Raw genomic sequence first — 20,834 nt, 5'->3', positions numbered from 1 at the left:
TGTGAGTTTTTCACACATGGCCTTCATTGTGTTCAAGTATGTTTCCTTTAAGCCCACTTTGTTGAAAGGTTTTACCATAAAGGGAGGTCGAATTTGGTTGAATGCTTTTGCTACATCTGTCAAGATGATCATTTACTTTTTATCCTTTGTTTTGTTGAGGTACTGTATCATAGTGATTGATTTGCAAATATTCAACCACCCTTGCATCCCAGGAACAAATCCCATTTGATCATGGTGATAATCCTTTTAACGTATTGCTGAATGTTGTTTCCTATTTTTTGAACATTTCTACATCTAGGTTCATTGGGGATATTGGCCTATAGTTTTATTTTTCTGTTGTGTCTTTGCCTGTTTTCGTATCAGGGTAATGCTGGCCTCATAGAAGTATTTCGAAGTTTTCCTTCCTCTTCTCTCCTTTTATTTATTTTTTTTTTATGTAGGTTTTAATACCAATTGTACAATAAGAACTCCATTAATAGTCAATTAACTGATAAATGAGCATAACAAAATACACACAGATTTGGAATCCAACACTAGATTGATACTTCAGGTGTCAATGAACAAAAAATAAATGTATTCACCAATACCACTCATTCCACTAACCACCAAAATATATCTAAAAAATACAGCAGGAAAAGTATCAAGACATGCAAGCTTTTCCAGAGCCCCAATAACCAAAGTCTCCCAAGAAGTCTATTAAGTAAAATGATAACTTTACATTTTTTCCCAAGAAAGGAAATGTTACATCGCAATACCTTCTCTCTCAGAAACCACTGTCTAATTGCTATGAGCTTGTTGGGGTTTTTCCAGGGTTGCAGAATCTTTGTGACAATGAGACAATGAGACAGCAATGTCAGGGGCTGATATTTTATCAGGGGATCAAGAGCACAAGCTGTGTCACACCAGGACTTCACCAGAGCAGCATCTATCCACCAGTGCACCAACGGACACTTCCATGATGGCAGCCAGAACTGCTTGACCACCTCTATCTCAGTCATTTCCCGAGACACAGGGCCCATTCAAATCATTGAGAGCCTAGCAATTCAACTAGTCCAGGCTCCAGGAAGCAGAACTACAGGAGCCTCGGAAAATTCTCATTTCTTACAATTAAGGACCTAAACATTTATGAATAAACAACTATCATCTAAGCACTAAATATATATAAGGCAGTGCCCTTGGTGCTAAAAATTACAGTGCACAGAAGACAGCTGAGATGCCAAGACTTGGCATTCTCTGGATCATCTCATAAGGAACAGGTTAACTAGCTCCTAAACAGGTATACTAGTTGGGTAAGTGGGTAATAAATGAAACCCAAGCTTTAACATACACACACAATGACATCTAAACATTTATATGGTATTACTGTTATAAATTCATTTAAATCCCCTGTATGATGTTAAGTAATTAAAACAGGGCACGCCTTCTGACTCTTGAAATCCCACAAGATATTTATGGGCACCATTCATCACACTGCCACTCAAATGACTTTGATAACAGGAAGTCCACACTTGACCAGTCTGTCCAGTCACACCCACATAGAGAGGCGCTTCAGCAGGCATCCATCCCGTCCTTCCCAGGAAGGATAACATACACACAAAGTCATGGCTATTTTTTAATCTTTGCAAATGTAAGGAAGAGAAAACTAAGAGGAGAAGTTTCAAGTGCCTACTTCTGGCTGCAATTTCATTTTAGAAAAAAAAAAACCCTGCCTCCCCACCTGACAAAATAAGTAGTTTTTCACTCATTAATAGACTGAATCACAACACACTCAATATATGTTTTTCTGCTAATTATTCTCAGAGTACCCCAGCACGTTTAGAGTAAGGAGTCACGTTTAGAGTATCTCTTCACGGGGACAGGAGTTGGATTATAACAAGGATTTTATAGTTCAATTTTAATCTGATCTTTGATTTATAGAGTCCTGTTAAACCAGCCACTCTGTGGATGGGCCCAGGTGAGCCTATAATGAGATTTATCTTCATGGATTAGGCCTGACCTATAATAATCTGCTCAGGGCTCCCTACTGCTATTTCAGCACTGAGTTATGAAAATTCATCCCTTCACTATAAACAGAACCTAGCTCAGAGGGTAATAACTCAGAGATGTATTACTCCTGGAATATAAGCACTCTTGAGACTCTGATTATAATGTCCACAGCTGAAGGCACTATTTCACAATTGAGATTACTACTTTCCAGATGAAAAAAATTCTGAACTATGGAATAATGCCTTCAGCCACATACACTGTAATCACACTCAGGAGTTCTTATATCCCAAGAGCAACACAGGTTACCAACAGTTGGTATGGTAAGCTGATTTAGGGAATGGAAGGAAGTTACAGGAAGAAGCAAGGATAAGCCTAACTTCACATTTGCTTCATCCAGAGGCTTTGATGTAAGGGTTCAACATGCCAAATAACCTTATCAACTTCACTAAAAACCTGACAAATTTACAATAGCTATTTTTCAAATAAACAAGCAAAGTTCTTTTTTTTTTTTAACACGACAATGTTGACTGCTGGCCAGGGTGTAGTGAAATGCACTTCCTCAATATATGAATGCATAAATCTGGACAGTGTTCATAGAAACAATATTTAGCAGAAGTACAGAGAACTTTCATAATGCTCACATCCTTTGCCACAGCGATTCTACTCCAAGAAGTTACCCTGGAAACGTAATTAGAGGTGAACCAGGACTTACTAAAAGCCTGTTCAGCACCATTATCTGCAATAGGAAAAACTTGGAAATAACCTAAAGGGAGAAATTTTGAGAAATCCACACATTCAAGTATTATGCAGCCTTTAAATTATTGAGTCACAGTGGGTAAGGAGAAATGCTAACTCATAGTTGTATTCTACAACTTTTGTTAAGCAATCTATCCAAGGGCATTCAAATTGTTCCTCCATCAATATTTAACAGATCCTCTCTCGGAGTTAACTAATTGGACTTCAGCTCAGGTTTTTGTTTTTGAGCTATAAGGCTAATGAAGTATTGATATAATATTAAATGACTGCAAATAAAGTCCGTACTCTAAATAAATGCTGACATTATGCCAGTGCATTGTGAATGAATTAAAAAGGAAAAATGCACTTTTGCATACATTTAGTGAATTTTCCCTGACTCTTCATAATGCATTTTTGCAAATGGAAAAGATGAATATTCATCAACCCTCTTTGAATCTATTACAGTTTAAATAGTTTTGTCTTAATATTCATAGTACATCATGAAATGTAATTTTTTCATTAAAAGAAATGGATACTATGTCAAAAAAAGGGCCACTGAAGAAATATAAAATTATACCACTGAACCTAACAGTAAGAGTTGAAGAGCATTATTTGAAAGCACTTCCCTCTTTCAAAACCGTTAGCTATTCTAGCAAGTATCTTCTCCCAGGTTGTCGTGTTGATGAATACTAAGTGAAAATGAGCAAGAAAGAAACAAGCTGGTTCACCAACCTGCAAGAGGGACAAAAAGGTTACACTATGGCTCATTATCAGGTGATCTGAAAGGGCTCATTTCCCTCCTTGCTGATAATACCACTCATCTAAGCCTGACAACCCCAAGGAACCATCTTTCTGATCAACCCCAGGTAGACCAACATCAGCATTTCCTAAGTGACAAGCACCAGACAAAGGACTGCCCATGAGTTGGCTCATGTAATCCTCACAATAACCTGAGGAGGTTACAACCATCAGCCTCTCTTCACAGATGAGGAAACCAAGGCTTACACAGCTAGTAAGGACTAGAGAGTGGAGATGATCTCTTAAGCACTCTGCTTTCCCCCCTCATTCCCTTTTTCCAACTTAACCACTAAGGTCTACTTCCTGAATGTACTTTCCATGGTTAACTGCTCTCTGGCTTGAAGAGCTTCTTGATTAGGCTAAACAATATAAACCTGAGGCACCTGGGTGGCTCAGTCCGTTGAGCGTCCAACTCTTGGATTCAGCTCAGGTCATGATCTCACAGTTCATGGGTTCAAGCCCTGCATCGGGCTGTGCACTGACAGCACAGAGCCTGCTTGGAATTCTCTCTGTCCTCTCTCTCTGACCTTCCCCACCCCCTCTCTCAAAATAAATAAACATTTTTTTAAAGTTTAATAAATAAATACAAAAAAATAACATAAGCCTAAAAAGTTTATCGCAGATTAAAAATGAGCACACAAACAAACCAACAACCCATTCTAGGGCATTGAAAACATACAGAAAGGAAATATTTTCGCTTCTGCATTCTTCAAGTCCTCAGTGGGCACCTACTATGTGCCAGCACTATTCTACGTCCTGGGAAGACAGCTGGGAAAACAGAAAATCTCTTTACTCTCATTAATTTTTCATTAGAGTAGTTACTAGATATGTAATAAGATAAGCCAATCGTGTAGCATACCGAATGGGGATAAAGCTAAGGAGTAAATCAGAGTGTCCAGCATGCAATGTGGGGGAACTGTTTCAAACAACATGGCCAAGGAAGACCTCAACAAGAGAAAATGTATTACGGGCATGAGCAGAGGAGGCTCAAGATTCAAATCAAACAGAAAACAGGGGAAAAACACTGTAAACTAGTTTTTACCATGTTTCTACCATCTGTCCATTACTCCAAAGTAAAAAAGAAGTGAGGATTTCATTTGAGGGCCACATATATTATTTTTAAACTGTAATCACCAAGGCTTACAACCTTATTTTCCTACAGAAAAATAAGTTACCACTGATCCTGCTTTTGTCTCTTGAAATTTCCATCTTTCTTGCCAGAAAGCAGCATCTGTATAAATCCCCCTGCTTTTGACAACTCTGACTTCTTTGATAAACTACCCATGTGTGTGGGGAGGGACAGAAAGATGGAAGAAGCAAATGGGGAAATGAGTTTTCCCCTCCTCAGATTAATGTATATGAAGTATACATCTGACACTTCATCAGCACTCCCGGCTGGTGTCCCAGCAGGCGGACACTGGCTAAGCATGTATCCTGCCAGCTACCAGGCTACTTAGGATGAATTGGCAACGTGCCATTTATCTGAAATGCCCAATGTGTCTGGGAGAGGGAGCACAACTACATTTAGCATTGCCAAGGAAAACTAGATACTTCAGGCTAGGAATTAATCTCCTCCTTGAGAAGGTAGTTAGCATTACCCTCAAGCGTGCCTATGGCATTTAAATCACTATAGGTCATGCATTTACTAAAATTCATACCTACCAAACCACGAGGCCTTCATTTATATCTTACTAACATATCAATACCTCTCAGGTTGAGAGTCTGTACTTTTCAGAAATGTTTATTGTTGTGTTGAACAGGAAATTCTGTTTTATCAAGTGCAGTGCTGTCATTTGGACATAAATCACTTGGATTCCAGTTTTTCCAATTTTTCCACACTTGACGACACACATTGCTTCAACTTACTTCTTCCACGGACCCACAAAACAGTGAAATCAACGGGACCATATCAGGTCTCCTTACAAGCATATTAACCACATTTTCTTGAATGTGGACAGTGATCCTCTCTTGATGAACTGGGCCACCCTATTTTTTGAGTGGCTGATGTGAAACTACATGGAATTTGGCTCATTACATGGACTTCAAGGCTAATGGCAAATCTAACACACAGAACGACAAAAACAAAGAGGTATTTAGATGGATGGTCTTATTAGGCCACCCATTCCAGCACACAGCATTGCAACATCACTCTTGCCTTGCAACTAAAGCCATCTGTCACTTTGTGGGAATAATTATTCGTTCCATCAGCCATATTTATTGAATGCTTCCCACGTGCAAGGAGTTGTGCCAGGAGCAGTGAGGTCCAGATTCAGAGGAGACAGGAATTCTGCCCTCGAGGAGCCTGCAGTCTAGCAGCGGGTATCAGGGACCAACACAAAGAACTAAAACCGATGGTGCACAATGGTAAACAAGAGTCAGGAGAAAGGGTGATTTATATCCCTGAGATGGGGGGGGGGGGGGGCTCTGAGATGGGGGAGCGGGGAGGGAGGTGGCAAGGGGATTGAGGATAGTGGCCTGGAAAGAGGGTCAGGGTGAAGCACATTGTACTGTTCAGTGCACCACGCCAAACATCACTTTTTGAGAAGGAAAAGGGAAAAAAGGAAAAAGGGAAAAGTAAGTTCTAGTAAGTGGACATTTCCACCTCCGGAGCAGCATTCTCTATCACTACAGAGATAGATAGTTGTAATCAGGAAGATAATTTAGATGTCATCCAATCCAAGAAATAGCAAACATTAACCATAATGGTTCTGCAAAGGGTATCCAAAGCCGAAAAAGTCAATAACCTGGACTGAGTGACATACCGAAATCAGCAATATGGCCAGAAATGTGGGCAGATCGCAGAACTATGAGGAAAATAAGATGGTACTCTGCCTGGCAGCTCTCCTCCAGCTGCCACTGCTCTTTCGACAATGGAACAGGAGGGCGGGCGCAAGGGGAGATGACTTGGTCAAACAACCCGAAAACAGTTTTCCTTAAACTATAATCAGGAAGCAGTGAAACCTCTAAAGGAAAGATATGATGAGAGTTACATTTTAAACTTTCACTGTCCGGCATAAATGGTTAACCATAGTCTGGCTTCTGTACTCAAGCTTACCCATAATAGGTTAGCAACAGAAGTAATTACACTGCTAACATTTGAGACTTGTTATGTGCCAGGTACTATTTTAAGTTTGCTCTCGATGGTATTTTAGCACTTTTTCTAGTTTTGCTCTCAAGCAAACAGTGGAAAAACTTGCAGGGCAGGTAAGCCAGTAATTTAATGACACTTTGCTAAGAATCTCATCAGACAGATTTTAGAGAGTACTCTTTTGTATTTTCTATTAATAGCTCTCTTTATCTTTTTATCTTATTCCCAAGCCTTAGGTCACCTGACATGTGTTTTAAGAATGAATGAATCAGGGGCGCCTGGGTGGCGCAGTCGGTTAAGCGTCCGACTTCAACCAGGTCACGATCTCGCGGTCTGGGAGTTCGAGCCCCGCGTCAGGCTCTGGGCTGATGGCTCGGAGCCTGGAGCCTGTTTCCAATTCTGTGTCTCCCTCTCTCTCTGCCCCTCCCCCGTTCATGCTCTGTCTCTCTCTGTCCCAAAAATAAATAAACGTTGAAAAAAAAAATTAAAAAAAAAAAAAAAAGAATGAATGAATGAATGAATCAACTTCTGTTTCTGACTGTGTGACTACCAGTATTACGTAAGATATATTCCCTTTAACAGTGCTTTTTAATCAGAATAATTTACTTGGCAATAAACATACAGGATTACTATCTAAGTGTTAAGAGTAATATTGCGGTGACCAAAAAACACTTCTGTTTAAAAAAAAAAAAAATCACTGGGGCACCTGGGTGGCTCAGTTGGTTAAGCGTCCAACTTCAGCTCAGGTCACAATCTCGCTGTTTGTGGATTAGAGCCCTGTGGATTTGAGTTGGGCGCTGTGTTGACAGCTTGGAGCGTGGATCCTGCTTAGGATTCTGTGTCTCCTTCTCTCTCTGCTCCTACCCTGCTTGCTCACTCGCTCTCACTCTCTCTCTCAAAACAATAAACATTAAAAAAAATTTTTTTAAAGCACTAATTCTGAGGAATTTCCCTCTTTCCTTAAAAAGTAAATGCTTTCAGTAAAATAAGCTTTTAATATAATTGCCCAAGAAGAAAAACTAAAATTGAACTTGGGGATGGAACGAAGGCAAATTCTAACAACTATCGTTGTAAACATACCTTTAAATATAAGTCTCCAAATTTTCATGAGAGGAAGAAGATGAACTTTGATTTGAAAATCATAGTTAATTTTGAAGTCATAAATTTTCTGAAAGACACTTTTTTAGGGATAACTATTCACTATGTTCATAATCTTTATTATTCTAGAAGCAAAATCAGGGAATCCCGAAGTTGAATTCCAGAGACCTGCTTAAATACCTCTTTTCATCTCACAGGTACAGCTGAGTTGATACAATCTGAGAAACTAAGTGATCTGCCCAAGTTTATACAGCTACGTAATGGCAAAAGCAAGACTAGAATCTCAACCTAAATCAAATCTCCCTGATTACTGAATGATTCTCAAATATCCAACTTATTCATTACCAATGCATAAGATTATAAGGCACCGCAATGCACTCATTTATTATTTGCATTATCATCAGTAAAACATGTTTAAAAACCTATTCCCATACCATACAACTCTACCACTAGAGCAAAAGTAACTTGTACCGACTTCTAGGCTGTGCCAAAGGTTTAAGTAGAGAAGTAATACACACAGGAGGAAAAAAAAAATTCTAGTAAGCATTGTGATTGAAAATAAAAATGAGGGGCACCTAGGCAGCTCAGTCAGTTAAGCATCTGATGGGCTCAGGTCATGATCTCACGGATCTTCAGTTCAAGCCCCAGGTTGGATTCTGTGCTGACAGCCCAGAGCCTGGAGCCTACTTTGGATTCTGTGTATCCCTCCCTCTCTTTGTCCCTCCCCTGCTCAGGCTCTGTCTCTGTCTCTGTCTCTCTCTTCAAAATAAACAGTAAAAAAAAAAAATTTAAAGGAAAATAAAGATGAACACTGAAAAAACTGGAAAAAAAATTCAGGAGTCCAAACTACTAATATATATACAAACATGGGTGCCACGTGCCAAGGGGTAAATGCGGATCGAGTGCTGAGGTTGGAATAATCACCGTTTTCAATTACTACCAAAAACAAACACAAACATACAAACAAACAGGTGTCACCCATGGATGAGAAATCTAGGGGAAATTTTTGACCAAATACGTTCACATGGCCTGAAATCTCTCTCTCTACAGAATGCTTATCGTTTGCAAGAGGAAAAAATCAAACTAGGGTGGAGAAATTAAACACTGCCATGATGGGGGTGGGGGAGGGGGGGTGGCAAAATTAACATCACAATGAAGGGCAGACCGACTTCAGGGGCCTGCAGGAGGCAAGCCCTGAAAGGAAACATCACCACCCATGTCCTATTCTGGCCTGGAATGCAAAATGTGACTTTCCCCAAGAGGAAACATTACACATATCAAACACGTGTAATATGAGAAACATTACATTTTTTTTTTCATTGGGAGGAGAACTATAGTCTTCAAAAATGTCTGTGTCATAAAAGGCAAAGGAAGGCTGTGGCAACCTTCCAGATTGATAGAGACTAAATAGATATGACAATTAAATGCAATATATGACCCCAGACTGAATCCTATACTGGAGGCTGAAGAAAAATGCCATACAGGACATTATCGTGCCAACTGATTAAACTGAAACACAGAATGGAGCATACATAAAAGGCTTATGGCAGCCATAAATTTGCCACTGTTCGTAACTGTGATAACAAATGGCCTTAATACAAACAGTTTACTCCCAAACAGTTCAAAAAATTATCTGAGTGTGTGGACATATATATGCATATACACACATAGGTATATATCTACATCGACATATATACAAGGAAAGAGAAAAAGCACATGATAAAGCGAATTTGGCAAGAGATTAATAGCTGAATCAAGGTAAGGACCCACCATGTTCTACTGATTTTTCATATTCTTGCAACTTTTAGTAAGTTTGGAATTATTTTCAAATAAGGTATTTAAGACAAAAATCTCACAAATATTTTCATTTCTTTTGAAGGAAGAGGGGAGACAGTCAAGTAGAAACAAATGGTACAGATTAGGCAGGAGGGATGGAGACAAGCCTTGGAAAAAATTAGCACACTCAGAGCAAAATATTGCACATTGCCAAATCTGTGCTTAACGTTAAATGTGGTTTTAAGTTCAAACCTAGTTAAAGTCAATAAACTTAAAATAGTCCCCAGGGAGGTGGAGAGACGGTATCACCCGATGCTCTGCTTAAAGAGGCAGAGGACACTCACCAGGCTGGCAGTGAGCGAGGGCGCAGACTGGCCCAAGGCCTGGCTGCGCATGCGCACGAGGTTGGACGTCTCCGCCGAGGTGGCCCAGGCCTGCCCTGCCACGGGGTTTGGAAGCAGGTACCGCCCTGTGGGGGTGAAACAGAAGACAGTGTAAGCGGCAGGCAAAACATCAGTAATTCTGTGGCAAGGGCCAGTCCCTTCTTGGCCATCCTTCTAAACTGCTTCTGTCACACTCCTTACATTTATTAACAGCAACAAGGGTAATGCTGTTTTAATTAAGTCAGGAGATCCAGGGGCAAGTTGTGACCCTGATTTCCCACATAAACCCAAGTAAACCTCCTCCCCTCCAGCATCTGTACCTTTCGGCCAGCACAGGATAAAGCCCCTTGTTACTTCTGCCCATTCCATAGGAACTTGCCAAGGATGCATATAAACCCATAAAACATTCTCAGCATCACAGCACGTTCAAATGGACTTTTTCAGTATCTACTACGAAAAACTGATCTCAAAATCAACCAGAAAAAAGTCAACAAAATGGAGATCATGGTCAACAAAACAAAGAGTTGGAATTCTGTCAAGGTGAAATGGGGCTGGTGCCTCTTTCTCAAAGCTCCTCTGTCTGAAGAACTGATGGTCATCCAACCATGTCCACAGGACACACATGGTATTCATCTGCATAAATCAGGACATCAATGTCAGTCTAGGTTCACTGAGCAATTTACATCAACCTTGAACTCTAATGTATTGGTATGCCTTTAAAAGTCCAACAGTTGAACAAATTTACATTGCCTTACTTCTTCACCACAAGGACTGGACTAGTTATCAACACCCAAGAAATAAGACTTCTTTTTTTTTTTTTTTAGCATTTATTTATTTATTTTGAGAGAGAGACAGCATGAGTGAAAGAAGGGAGAGAGAGAATTCCAAGCAGTCTCTGGGCTGCCAGCACAGAGCCCAATATGGGGCTCAAACCCATGAAGCTGTGAGATCATGACCTGAGCTAAAACCAAGAGTCAGACACTTAGCCAACTGAGCCACCCAGGTGCCCCAAGAAATAAGGCTTCTTGACTTTAGGAAGTTAGGATGGATGTGAATATTCACACAGTAATGGAGCTCAGTTAAAGTAGAAACCATGATTGATTTTTATCCATTTCACCCTAATACATGCACAACGACTGGCCATAGTAGGTGCTCGTGAAATATCCACAGAATGATAAAAGAACAAATGGGCACGTCTTTCTCAAACAACAAACAGGCACAAAGAAAGGATGGCAGGCAACGTGGAGAACCTCATCCAAGGACTGGGGAGGGGAGGATCGGCATTCCAGCCACATACCTCTCAGATACATGGAAGAATGCATCACATGTGGCTGATGGCCCTACAGCCGAGACACTATGTGGATTTTCCCCGCCAGATCTGTTCCTTGTAGTAGAGCCTCACTCTCTTACTCAGGCATGCACCCCACAAGCCTACCCCACTGGTTAATGAGTGTTGCAATATAAAGTGATTTACTAGCAGTGTGCATGGTAACTACCAGCACTATCCAAGTACAGTAGTGAGCTGCAGCTGCCATCACTGTCCATGCTAAGAGGTCTAACTCTTGAATTCAAGTACTCTCAGAAATGTGTATCTTTTTTTTTTTTAATGCTATTTATTTTGGAGAGAGAAATAGACTGCAAGCAGGGGAGGAGCAGAGAGGGAGAGCGACACAGAATCTGAAGCAGGCTCCAGGCTCTGAGCTGCCAGCACAGAGCCCGATGCGGGGCTCGAACTCAAACTGTGAGATCATGACCTGAGCCCAAGCTGGATGCCCAACCAGCTGAGCCACCCAGGCGCCCCAGAAATGTGTATCTTAATGGCAAAGGAAACACTTACTTTGCCAAAATTTCTCTTTTGCACCATTATATAGTGAAAGCACACCCTACAGAAAATGAGATCTGCTTCTGAGATCCCAATCTTGCCTCAGTGACAACAGGGAAGACGTTAGTCAACCTCTCCTGGCCTTGGTTTTTCTGTCTCTAAAATGGAGAGAATGCAGTTGACTATTGTTGAGGGCATCAAAGAATTTTTTAACTAAAGTGCTCAGTAAAAGTTAGCTATATACTCCAAACAGTAGTAAAAATGGTAAGTATCATTTTCACGTGGATTTGGTTTCTTTTCACTCACAAATAGATAACGTAAATATAAAGGAAAAAAGTCACCTAAAATCGCATCAGGGAAGACCACTATCAAAATTTCAGTGATTTTCTGCCAGGCTTTCTTTCTGCAACCTGTATTTTCTTGCAAAAAGGGGATCATACTGATTTTTGTCCCCACATAAGAGATTATGAACTTTTCCAAACAAATAAATATGGCAAACACCCATTAATTGAAGCACAAACTCTACCACTGAAAATTCAAACATAATTACCCTCTGTGATTCTGGTCACCACCTCAAAAACATTCAGCTACATTTTCAGACAAGATAGACCACAGATTTAAAGTCCAGATTTTTTATTTTTTTTCCTAGTCTTATTTTAAAACATGAACTAAAAGCTGAAGTATGAGGGGCTTTGGGCAACCTGTCCCCTTTAGACCCAAAGGCAGGACATTAATAAAGAAGGATAATAAAACCAGAGACTACATTTAAGAATATTAAGATCAGTATTACATGAAGAAATGATTTAAGAGAGAAATAACTCTATTTGAAAGATATCATTTGTTAATAATGTACCAACCTCCAGTAATCAGAACCCGTGGATTTTTTTCTTCCAATCCCTTCTATTTCTTCTCCTATATTTGGTTTTATATTTTCTTTGTTCATATTTCAGAAAAGAATCCTGGTAGGAGGTATAGAAGCTACGTTATGTCCAGGTTTACATGATGGAGAAAACCTACTATGGCCTCACCACAGCTCTGCCCCAGGTGCTTCGTTTAAAAAAAAACACAAACTAAGGGTAGATACGAAAACAGTTGAAGAACTTAATTAGCCATAGAAAAACTTACAATGCAAACATTTCAGTTCACTGCAAAATTTTATAAATCAGTCCTTTTTTTTTTCTTTTAGGAAATAATTGTTAGACTATCTCCCTATAACCCTCGAGAAGAAAAAAGTATGTATTTATTTCTATATCCTCACTACCAGGCACAGTGCCTGGCACTTAGTAAGTGCTCAATAAATGTTTGTTGCCTGAAATTCAGCCAAACTACACTATTTGACCCATGCTTGATCAAGTGTGAACAGAAAGAATAAAACTAAACAAATCATTTTAATTTCACTCGCAGCATAGCATAATAGCTAAAAATCCATTGAGGCCTTACTGTATGCCAGGCACTTCCAACATCTTAACAACCTTATGGTGTACTAAGGAATATTATCTGAACTATAACACCCAGAGAGGGCACACAGCCAGCCCCCTTTTCGGAAAAGATGAGAAATGGTAGCAGACTGGATTAAATGAGATAATGCATTGAATGCACTCAACCTGGGCCATTGGAAATAGTCAATATACTACTATCACTACTCAGATTATCATGAGAACTTTGTTAATTCCATCAACATCATCTCCCACCACCCTAGCAACAAAACAGGGCAATGTGTTCTTAGACTGCAAAAAAAGAAAAATATTTAATAATATTAAAATCAAGAAGAGTATCTCTTTGTGGAAAGGATAAACAGCCAATTTGGAATTGTAGTAATCTCTGGCAGGGAAAATGGGGAATGGGTCCAGGGAGGAGTATGCTCTAATATTTTTATTGCTTTAAAAATCATATGCAGCTGATAATGGGGTCATGAGTTGAACTTAAAAGTTTAAAGAATTAAGTTTTCACTTGTGGTTTTAATAAATTTAATATTTAATTTTGTTAATACAGCTGAAGAATGTGGCAAATATTAAGTTAAGCTAACGCTGGCTGGTATAGGTGTTCTGGTAAATTATTCTCTATTAACTTCTGAACATGATATATAACATTGCTTTTAATGACTCCTATCAAAATATGTGCTCCCTAATCTAATATGGCCAAGTAGCCAGGAGTACATTCCTTCCCCTGCTGGGGCCACATCAGGGAGGCTCTGCTGAGGATAGGAAATCTCTGGTGGGTCTGGGTGGGGAAGCAAAGAGCCAAAAGGAACCATGAGGACACATACAGGGTCCCAGTATGAAAGTCATGGCAGCTGTGACCGGCAAAGTTTCCCTTTGTGCCATTGGGTGAACAGAACGGAAGCAGGGAAAGTTCTTGAATAAATCCTCAATGTAGGAAATTCACACGCTAGAATCCCTGCTAGGTGAACCCAGGCACGCTTCAGGTGGGAGGGGCACAGGCAAGCGGAACCGCCTCCCTTCCCTCCACAGACTCGGAAGCGTGCTCCAAACCCTTCAATTTCGTTATATCTCAAAGGGCACTTGAAAGCAAGCAGAGACCACTGCTAACGGGACCCCCGTGTGCTCCCCTCCTCGTAAGTCACTCTGTCTACCACTACCACGTACATTTTTTACGCTACCGTACCATATGTCAGTCTCATGTAGGTAGCAAGGCCAGATGTGTGCCTTGTCAAAGAAAAACAAGGCGTGATGTTCAAGTGGTAAGGACAGATTTTAATCAGTAGTAACTACTCAACAGGAAAAAGAGCCCAGCGTGAACTGAACTCACCTTCCATTTGAACACAGTAACTGAGCGTTTTCAGAGAAGAGTTAAGGAGTGGGGCAGGGAGCCAACAGGGGCTCAGTCGAGTCAGGGAAGTGAAAAATTACAAAGGGTTAGTCAGTGTAACTTCGATCAGGCCAACTCTGTCTGCCAGCTGGCAAATATTGAAAATTCAGATTCTATCCTCCCACGCAGGCTGAGAGACAGAGATCCTATCTGTTAGCCCAAACAAACAAACAAACAAACAAAAATTTTGACATTCTTGAGTTTTCTCCGGCAGGCACTTTAAGAGGACTAGCGTCATCCTAAGGATATCACCTTGACCTTCAACCTGTGCTACTGTCTGTTCATGTCTTTATTGGTTAAGGTTGAAGCCTAGTTGAGAAGGAGGGCTCAGAGGAGCCTGGCTAGACTTTGGTCAAGGAGATACTGTCAGGCTTCGATCTTTTTATTACATCAACAGACCCAAACCCAAAGGAGACATTTTGATGTGCAGTAACTCATCAGTTTTTGAATTCAGTTTGAACTAAATTTTTCAATTTAGTCCATGTATTAATCTCATACAATCTTCAAATCCGATAGGACATAAAAAAATAAATTTTGCCAATAATGGTAAAAATTACTCTAGTTGTGGTTGATTCTATGGTCAGATTACTGAGTGCCAACTCTGACCCCCCAAAGCAATTCCATCACTTAATCATGAACTTCTCCAAGCCTCAGTTTCCTCAGCTGTAAAATCACTTATGGGGTGATGCTAAAATCTGAAAAGAAAAAACATTATATAATGGCCATTTAATAATATCAGCCTCAAAAATAAGAAACACAAAAAGCTACCCAAGACACAGCAGATTATAAGGTGGGCAAGAAATAAACTTGTATTAAGCCACTGGAAAAAAATAATTAAATTAGGAAACACTTATACACATATAAAATAAAATATTTATAATCCTGTCACTGGTTAAATTTTAGATGTCATTATTCTTGCATGAGTGTTATCCTTAGGAATCACACGAATGTTATAAATTGAATGGTCTGTTAGCACAGCACATGGGAGGTTTTTATTCCTGCCTAGACCCCCATTAGCGTTAATAGGGAAAAGAGGACAACAGATGGATTTAAGACAGTCATTAGAAGGCACTAACATCATGCCATACTTGGTAGTGGCTACATCAAACTTTATATAAATTCGCTTTTTGATGACTACCAAGAGCCTCTAAAAAGTGTGTTGCTGTTGTATTCATGCATCATTTGCTGCCTACAATTTAAGAAAATTAGCATCTGTCAGCTGCATTATTCAGCTGCGCAGGGTGGAAATTAATGGATAATACCATTCCTAATTTCTTGTATGAGAGGTGAGCTTGCCTACCAATCTGGCCACTTGATTTTAATACCAAACCGAGCTTGCTTGTTACAACTGGAACTGTGATTGGCCCTGTGCTCTTTGGAAACACATTTTTTAAATTCTGGTATGTTTATTATAACATTTATTACATATATTCTACTGACATAACTAGAAATTTAGAGGCAATAAATAGAGGTCCATAATAAAGCTGACCAGAACAATGTAAGCACTTGTCAGGCTTCACCCACAGAGGTATGAGTTACTTGAATGAGGTTTTTACATTGGTTCTTGTTATTGTTATTGTTCTGGTCACTAGGTCTCTACTTAACACAGTGGAAGATGTGCAGTCTTTTGAGATAATATATTAAAATAAGTAGATTACCAAGCCTACACCCAGAATGTACCTCGGTTCTATCTAGGCTACATACGGTCTCTTTACTGGAGAGTGTTTTCCTTTGTTTCCACCCTGAATCCCAAGAAACAAGAAGACTTCCATAAACGCATGCTTTCAAACATGAAATACATGCTTGCAAAGCACCCCAAAGCTTCAAGTATCCCTCTGAAGTAGGAAAATACCAGGTCAGCAATAATTTTAGCAGAATGGCTATATAAAGAATTAAATATAGCCTCTGGAGAACTACTTTATCATCAGGGAATAATGGTACCTGACTAGATTTAAAAGCTTCCAGTAAAAAAGTTCCTTATCACCTGAAGTGCAACATAGATTTAGCCGTCAGTCCACAGTCTTACATTTTGGGTTATTTCTCTTGGACTACAAACAAGTCATCAAAGGGAAAATAAGAGCTAGTAACTACTAACAAAGCAGTCTTTAGATATGGCTTCCGGTACTCAGTTATACATAAAACTCTGAAAAAGTTTGTTTATCCCTCTAAGGCACCAACCAGGAACAAAAGAAAGCTGAGGCAGCAGCTGTGTGGCTCTCAAGGGTTTTGGTGACGTGGGGGGAGCCATGAGAGGGAGAGAAGGAGAATGGGGGTGGCAATCCAGGGGTAAAGGAGCTGGGGACAAAAAGAACAAGGGTAGGTGACCACCATGCTGGTGCCAGGAGCAGGCAGACGGGGCCACACATTCAGCTCTTTCATTCTTTATCTTTCCATGTGGGCTACCATCCTGCTGCTGACCTGAGCATCTACTGAACCTCTCCAAGAAGGCTCCCTGAAGTTCACATGCACCACTTCAGCAGGAGAAGGACATCCCAAAATGTTACCCTCCCCATCTCCTACTAAAACTCCCCCTGCTTAATTCCACCTCTGGGTATACACAGAAAAGAACTAAAAGCAGGGACTTGAACAGATATGTGTATACCAAGTTCATAGTCATATTATTCACAATAGCCAAAAGATGGAAACAACCCAAACATCCACTGAAAGACGAACACGTAAACAGAACATTGTACTATATACATACAATGGAATAAGATTCAGCCCTAAAAAGGAAGGAAATTCTGACACATGCTACACATGGGTGAACCTTGATGACATGCTAAATGAAATCAGTCAGGCACAAAGGGACAAATATTGTATGATTCCACTTCTATGAGGTTCCTGGAATGGTCAATTTCATTGAGACAGAAAGTATAACCGTGGATACTGGGGGCTGGGGAGAGAGGTAATGGAGACTAACTATTTAATGGGTACAGAGTTTCAGTTCGGGAAGAGGACAAAGTTCTGGAGATGGATGGCAGGGACAGTTGCACAACATTGTGAATGTGCTTAACACCGCTGATCACTTAAAAATGGTTAAAATGGTAAATTTTATAATGTATATTTACACACACACACACACACACACACACACACACACACACACACATACACAAAACAACCCTCACTTACTTGGCTGAAACCATTCGCCTTCCCAAGAAAAAATAAGGTCCTTTTGCTGTTCAGGAGGTATCCCCATTAAACCACATCAGCACCTGCTCTTGCAAATTACACTTAAATAACTTAACCCCTTGGAATCATTTGCAAGTCAGAGGAAATGAGTTTTTCCCAGAGCACTCCCAACTTTAGAAATGGAGAAAGGTCAAAGGTCAGGAGAAGTCACTGGCCGAATCGGGAGAATGCATGAGTCAGCAGCCTCTGTCCTCAAGTATACTCCATCATCATCAAGGCGTTCTTCTCTGCTCCACTGCTCACTCCTAAACATTGGTTCCCTCATCACAGCGACTGCCGTACTCACAGGCAATTATAGCCTCCCTTTATTCATCTTCAGCTCACTGCTACTACAACACAGAGACATGGTTCCTTCCATCTTCCCTCTCGCATGGGTGACTGACTTCCAATTTCTTGTCCCACCACAAAAGAATAACTATACCTAGACATCACCGACAATGCTGCTAAATCATTCTTCTTAATGGCACAAATAAATATAATTTGAGAAACCAACAGACCTGTGACCAGAGAGTCAAGTTCACTGACTCCTATACTGAACTACTATTCTAGCCTTAAAAGAAAAAAAAAAGTGTTGTTCATTCACACAAGAAAAGTCCAAAGCACAGCCTTGACCCTAAGTCCTTAAAGACATCACCACCTACTATACAGGGATCTCCAACTGACAAGGCAACTGAATGCTCAATAGAGAGACCATGCATGTCTTCTGAGAGGCTGGTAGTCAAAGTACAGGACACCAAAAGGACATCAAAGTCTGAACCTAAATGACAGCACAATGCAGCCATCGCTAAACTTTGGTTTTGCTCCAAGACTCAAATCCAATGGAGATGCCCAAATTCACTGTGTAGAATATCCTCCCTCACCAGCATTCTATATTTAACATATGGCAGGGCAACATTACTAACCACAAGGGCCTGGTGAGAAAGTTAAGGGGCTGCTTTAAAAGGAAATCTGCCGGAAGAAAGAGTAGGTAGCAGAAGGTAACAGTTTACCAAGCCCAGACTGGATACATGACACATGTTTCAGGGAGTCACTAAAGGCCAGTTGTATACCATGAGAGCTCCAGGGACTATGGAAAAATAACACAACACCCATGTCTGCACTACAGAAATCAAAGCCTCTGGACAAGCCATCTCTAGCTGCCATTGCCAATCAACTGCAGCTGCAGTTTTAAATCAAAAGTAACTTTAGTTGTAAGCCATACAGTAACACGACTCAAAGGTGCTCTCTTCACCCTCAATCACAGTCACCCTTGCCATTTTATAAAATATTTGTTAATGTTTATTTTTGAGAGAGACAGAGAGAGCTGGGGAGGAGCAGACAGAGAGGGAGACACAGAATCCGAAGCAGGCTCGAGGCTTCAAGCTGTCAGCCCGGAGTCTGATATGGGGCTCAAACTCGAGAACCATGAGAACATGCATGACCTGAGCTGAAATCAGACGTTCCACCAACTGAACCACCCAGGCGTCCTTACCCTTGTCACTTTATGATAGAGGGGGAAAATGCCAACACATAGTACGTTTTTAAATTTTTTTAATGTTTATTCCTTTTTGAGAGAGACAGAGAGACGGAGAGAGAGAGAAAGAAAGCGCAAGCGGGGGAGGGGACACAGAAACCAAAGCAGGCTCCAGGCTCTGAGCTGTCAGCACAGAGCCCAACACAGGGCTTGAACCCACGCACCACGAGATCACGACCTGAGCTGAAGTTGGACGCCCAACCGACAGAGTCACCCGGGTTCCCCTACACAGTGCATTTTTAAGTGGAATAATTTGAATCCATACTTACAGAGAAATATATTTGGCCTTTCTCCTTCCTTTTGTTTTCCCTTTAAGTTGCTCTTAAAGAAGAAATATTTCTTCTCATCCACCATGATTACCACTTGCAAACTCTAATAAGGGAAGATATTAGGATCAAGTGAACTAATACATGAGCTAGACCTTGGCAAAACTGCAATGTTCTGCTGTTACAACCACTCACATCGCTGGGTGTACCAACGCCCAGCAAACTCTCCTGTTCTTCAGTGAGACCCAGTCCTGGTCAGCAAATCCTCACTGCACCTAGACCACCAAGATGTCTCCATTCAGATGATGATTATCTGTATTGCAAATTCTTATCAACGCCTGGGTGGCTCAGTCACTTAAGCATCTGACTCTTGGTATCAGCCCAGATCATGATCTCGTGGTTCGTGAGTTCAAACCTCGCTTCGGGCTCTGCGCTGAGTGCATTCTCTCTCTCCGCCCCTCCCCTGCTTGCACTCCCTCTCTCCCAAAATACATAAACAAACATTAAAAAAAACAAAATAAATACATAATAGTTTTGCCCTAAGCTCCAGCTGTAGAGACCAAAGGCTAATAGGACAACTTAAAATTAATTTTTCAGCAAGTATTACATACAGCCCACTCTAATGAGAACGTGGTCAAAAGAATCTGATGCCAAGCGGTGTTGCTTGGAATGGCAGCCTGCATGGGGGCACCCAGGAGATGGGTGCTGGCTGTGTCTAGGCAACACTGGGCATAGGTCAGAGTTAACATCTGCAATCTGGCCTCCCTCCATCCGCGTATTGAAATATAATTCAGCAGAATGAATTGCTAGACATGCCTAAACCCCTTGGGAAATGACAGATATTGATGAATGCTGTTGAGAAGATATATGGACGGAAACGGCAAATAAATAGAACCATTTTTTCTCAGAGTCAGTTTGCGGCTATGTGGAGCAGCTGTTAAACTACTTGTCAAGCTCCCCCCTCTCCCTTCCTCTTGCTCCTTCCTCTTCCCCATCTGCCTCCACATCTTTCTACAACCTCCCAGGAGGACCAGAATCGTGTGCACTTCAAAATACCAACCAAATGAGTAGGAGTCATCTCCTCCTTCCCCGTCATACCCTGACTTCCCAACCCAGTTTGTCCAATTCTTTTCAAAATTTCTTTTCACCTAAATATGTTCACTGCCCCCTCTGGATCCTGGAAATATGTTCCATGTTTAAACTCAAGAAATTGTTGACTTCAAGTCCATTACCATTTTGCTCCAGTCACAAGGTTCAAATCCCAAATTCAAAGCCTATTACCGTGTAGCAGCTGCATGCCTTGGTCAGACTTAATCTCCTGCCCCCCAGTTCCCAGTGCATGTTCTGT

At 40.8% G+C, this 20,834-nt stretch overlaps 1 protein-coding gene across 7 annotated transcripts in view; it reads right to left on the bottom strand.

The window, feature by feature from the left end:
- Positions 1 to 20,834, bottom strand: part of MAST4 (microtubule associated serine/threonine kinase family member 4) — a 567,241-nt gene that overhangs the window by 380,585 nt on the left and 165,822 nt on the right. For all 7 annotated transcript variants that reach the window (XM_043591561.1, XM_043591586.1, XM_043591535.1 and 4 more), the window contains exon 3: positions 9,826 to 9,950. In XM_043591561.1, coding sequence (XP_043447496.1) covers positions 9,826 to 9,950 — 125 coding nt within the window. The remainder of the gene's footprint in view (positions 1 to 9,825; positions 9,951 to 20,834) is intronic.

This window comes from Prionailurus bengalensis, chromosome A1 (assembly GCF_016509475.1).
Source record: "Prionailurus bengalensis isolate Pbe53 chromosome A1, Fcat_Pben_1.1_paternal_pri, whole genome shotgun sequence".
Lineage (NCBI taxonomy): Eukaryota > Metazoa > Chordata > Mammalia > Carnivora > Felidae > Prionailurus > Prionailurus bengalensis.
The sequence above is the reverse complement of the archived record's forward strand: the minus strand, read 5'-3'. Positions and strand labels throughout refer to the sequence as shown.